The following is a 4143-nucleotide window of genomic DNA, read 5'->3' as shown; positions in this document are numbered from 1 at the left end:
GAGAATCACTTGAACCCAGGAGGTGGAGGCTGCAGTGAGCCGAGACTGCACCACTGCACTCCAGCCTGGGCAACAAAGTGAGACTGTCTCAAAAAAAAACGGCCAGGTACAGTGGCTTAGGCCGGTAGTCCCAGCACTTTGGAAAGCCAAGGTGGGAGGATCGTTTGAGCCGAGGAGTTCAAGACCAGTCTGGGCCACCTAGCAAGACCCCTTATGTACAAAAAATAAAAACAGTAGCCAGGTGTAGTGTGTGCCTGTGGTCCAGGCTACTTGGGAGGCCCAGGTGGGAAGATGACTTGAGCCTGGGAGTTCAAGGCTGCAGTGAGCTATGACCATGCCACTGCACTTTAGCCTGGGCAACAGAGCAAGACTGTGTCTCCAAAAAGAAAAGAAAATGGTGCTTTCCCTTCCTACTTATTATAGTAATTGACAGGAACAAAATAACCAAGGGTGGACCCAGAGGTGTCCAGTGAGGGCGTGGGCATGTGTCCTCCTGGGACAAGGGAGATCTGCCAGCAGGGTAAGACACTGTGACAGAGGTCTTGGAGTCAGGACAGGTGAGGACGCCGTGCCTGCCTGCACCTCACAGAAGCCAGGCGGCCCTTCTGTTGGTACTTACTTGATATTTTCTGAGCCCATCCAAACTTGTAGTGGACAAACAGGAAGTAAAATATAAGGCCGCTTAATATAAACAGCACACAGTAGAGGTACTCCCATGCAGGCTTGCTGATGATTGGAGCCAGAATCAAAAACACAGAGATGAATGTCACCAAGACAGGGATGACTATGGGCACCTGGAGGTGAAAAATGGGTCACAGTGTGGCCATGGGTACTAGTTTTCTTTTTGAAAATTTTCATTATTAAAAAAACCAATTTTTATAAAAAGAGTGTGAACTCTATGTACCCCCTCCTCCAATTTCAGTAATTTTAATGTAATTTTGCCAATCTTATTTCATCCATACCTTTTTAAAAATTTCACTTTTTAAAAAATTTTTTGGCTGGGCGTAGTTGCTCACACCTGTAATCCCAGCGCTTTGGGAGGCCGAGGCTGGTGGGTCCCTTGAGGTCAGGAGTTCAAGACCAGCCTTGCTAACATGATGAAACCCCGTCTTTACCAAAAACACAAAAATTAGCCGGGCGTGGTGGCAGGTGCCTGTAATCCCAGCTACTCAGGAGGCTGAGGCAGGAGAAACGCTTGACCCCAGGAGGTGGAGGCTGCAGTGAGCCGAGATCGTGCCATTGCACTCTAGCCTGGGCCACAGGAGGGAAACTCCATCTCAAAAAAGAAAAAAAAAAGATAAACTGTTTAATGTTTTAGCATCCACTGATGATCGTTGCCTTCGTTATTTCATCAGGGTTTGCAAAATGGTGATTTTTCTAATTTGTCATTTCTTCCTCAGTTATCTGAAATGCTATATGAAGTACTTCAACTTTCTGGTTATTCTGAATTGCAGTTCATACAGGAACGGCAGAATCAGTGCTCTGTTCTATATGTTTTCAGAATGACAAGTTGGGCCCCTGAGACCTCCGAAGGCAACTCTCTATACGTGGTGAATATCAATCCACTGTAGTCATTGTTCATGTTGTTCAGAAGGTCCTGTGCAGGGCAGCAGGAGCCCTTCACACTGCCCTGGGCCCTGGGGGTGGGATGCCAGTGCTCTTCAAAAGCCTCTCTGTGGCCGGGCGCGGTGGCTGAAGCCTCTAATCCCAGCACTTTGGGAGGCCAAGATGGGCGGATCACGAGGTCTGGAGGTCAAGACCATCCTGGCTAACACGGTGAAACCCCATCTCTACTAAAAAAACACAAAAAACTAGCCGGGCGAGGTGGCGGGCGCCTGTAGTCCCAGCTACTTGGGAGGCTGAGGCAGGAGAATGGCGTAAACCCAGGAGGCGGAGCTTGCAGTGAGCTGAGATCCGGCCACTGCACTCCAGCCTGGGCGACAGAGCGAGACTCCGTCAAAAAAAAAAAAAAAAAAAAAAAAGCCTCTTTGTTTTCTAGGTGACAAGAAGTGCCAGACCTGGGTTTTCATTCATCTCTCCAGAGGCAGACCTGGGTTTTCATCCATTTCTCCAGACAGCTTTGTTCCTTTTAGCAGGAAATGGCATTTAAAGACCATAACCTAGAGGCTGGGTACAGTGGCTCACTCCTGTAATCCCAGCACTTTGGGAGGCCGAGGCGGGCAGATCACTTGAGTCTAGGAGTTCGAGACCAGCCTGGCCAACATGATGAAACCCTCATCTCTACTAAAAATACAAAAATTAGCTGGGCATGGTGGCAGATGCCTGTAATCCCAGCAACTTGGGAAGCTGAAGCAGGAAAGTCGCTTGAACCCGGGAGGCGGAGGCTGTAGTGTGCCACTGCACTCCAGCCCAGGCGACAGAGTGTGAGACTCTAAAAATAAATAATGAATGAATGAATGAATGAATGAATAAATACCATAACGTGGGTGACTGGAGTACTCATTACCCGTTTACAAGGACAGAGGTTAATTCTGGTATTCTCTTATTAGGAGCAAAGTTCAGTTTGCTGGGACTGTTTTGTTTTCATTTTTAAGTGTCACTGCATTTTTCCTTTGACTGTGTTTTTTTGTTTGTTTTGTTCTGGTTTTTTTTCCCCAAGACAGAGTCTCACTCTGTACCCCAGGCTGGAGTGCGGTGGCGTGATCTTGGCTCACTGCAACCTCTGCCTCTTGGGTTCAAACAATTCTTCTGCCTCAGCCCCCAATTAGCTGGGATTACAGGCATGTGCCAACAAGCCCAGCTAATTTTCGTATTTTTAGTAGAGACATAGTTTCACCACGTTGGCCAGGCTGGTCTTGAACTCCAGACCTCAAATGATCTGCCTGCCTTGGCCTCCCAAAGCTCTGGGATTACAGGCATGAGCCAACCACACCCAGCCCCTGAATTAAACTTTTAATTAATGGATTTTCTAGTCTTCAGCTACCTTTGCATAGGCTGGACCTAGTCATGATATATGATCTTTTTAGTGTAACTGGGTTCTGTTTGTTAATATTTTATTTTAGATTTTTTATATCGTTATTCCTAAGTGAGATTGGTCAGTGTATTTCCCTTTTTTGTATGTTACCTTTGTAAGGTTTGGTGTCAGTGTTATAGTCTAAAAATAATTTGAAAAATCAATAAAATCAATAGCTAACCTTAAAAAGGAGAAAGCACAAACACAAATAAAAAATAAAAATGGACAATTAATCTTTACAACAAAAGTTATGTTCTAAAGATTAATATAAATCATAAGACTATTTTGTACAACTATATGCAGATAAATTTGAATACCTAGAAGAAATGGACAATTTTCTAGGAAAATGTAATTTCCTAAAACTGATCTTACTTGCATTAGAATCACGGGGAAATTCTGAAAATCGGACAATTCCAGTATTGCTTAATTTATTACAGCGCATTGAAAAAGGAGAAAAACTTTCAAAAAGTCTGATTATTATTCACTCATTCATTCATTTCTGCTTTTTCTAACACCTTAAGTTTTTCTCTGCTTATTAGTTCCTTCTATTCTCTTTTGGTTTTCTGTTGTTCTTTATCTTGCTTTTGAAGTTGTCTATTTAATTTGTTTTCATTTTTATTGATATATTTAATGTAATGGAACTTCCTCAAAGCACTATTTAAGCTGTGTTCATAGATTGTATGTCCTGTCATCATTACTGCTATTTCTAGGAATTTATGTACTTTTGTGCGTCTCACTTTGTCACCCAGGCTGGAGTGCAGTGGCATGATCTCGGCTCACTGCAACCTCTGCCTCCCAGGTTCAAGTGATTCTCCAGCCTCAGCCTCCCAAGTAGATGGAACTACAGGTACCCGCCACCACGCCTGGCTGATTTTTTGTACTTTTAGTAGAGATGGGGTTTCACCGTGTTAGCAGGATGGTCTCAATCTCCTGACCTTGTGATCCGCCCGCCTCGGCCTCCCAGAGTGCTGGGATAACAGGCGTGAGCCACCCACGCCCGGCCTAATTTTTGTAATTTTTGTAATTTTAGTAGGGATGGGGTTTGTAATTTTTGTAAATTTTGTAGGGATGTAATTTTGTAAATTTTGTAATTGGTAATTTTAGTAGGGATGGGGTTTCACCATGTTGGCTAGGCTGATCTCAACCTCCTGACCTCAACTCCTGATCCC

General features: G+C 44.4%; 1 protein-coding gene across 1 annotated transcript in view; it reads right to left on the bottom strand.

Moving 5' to 3' along the window:
* Positions 1 to 4143, bottom strand: part of SLC7A9 (solute carrier family 7 (amino acid transporter light chain, bo,+ system), member 9) — a 56038-nt gene that overhangs the window by 1767 nt on the left and 50128 nt on the right. The window contains exon 10 of the mRNA XM_011995281.1: positions 620 to 794. Within this exon, the coding sequence (XP_011850671.1) occupies positions 620 to 794 (175 nt within the window). The remainder of the gene's footprint in view (positions 1 to 619; positions 795 to 4143) is intronic.

The sequence above is a fragment of the Mandrillus leucophaeus genome, unplaced genomic scaffold (genome assembly GCF_000951045.1).
Source record: "Mandrillus leucophaeus isolate KB7577 unplaced genomic scaffold, Mleu.le_1.0 Scaffold48, whole genome shotgun sequence".
Taxonomy (NCBI): domain Eukaryota; kingdom Metazoa; phylum Chordata; class Mammalia; order Primates; family Cercopithecidae; genus Mandrillus; species Mandrillus leucophaeus.
Note: the sequence above shows the minus strand (reverse complement) of the source record. Positions and strands in the feature narration are given on the sequence as shown.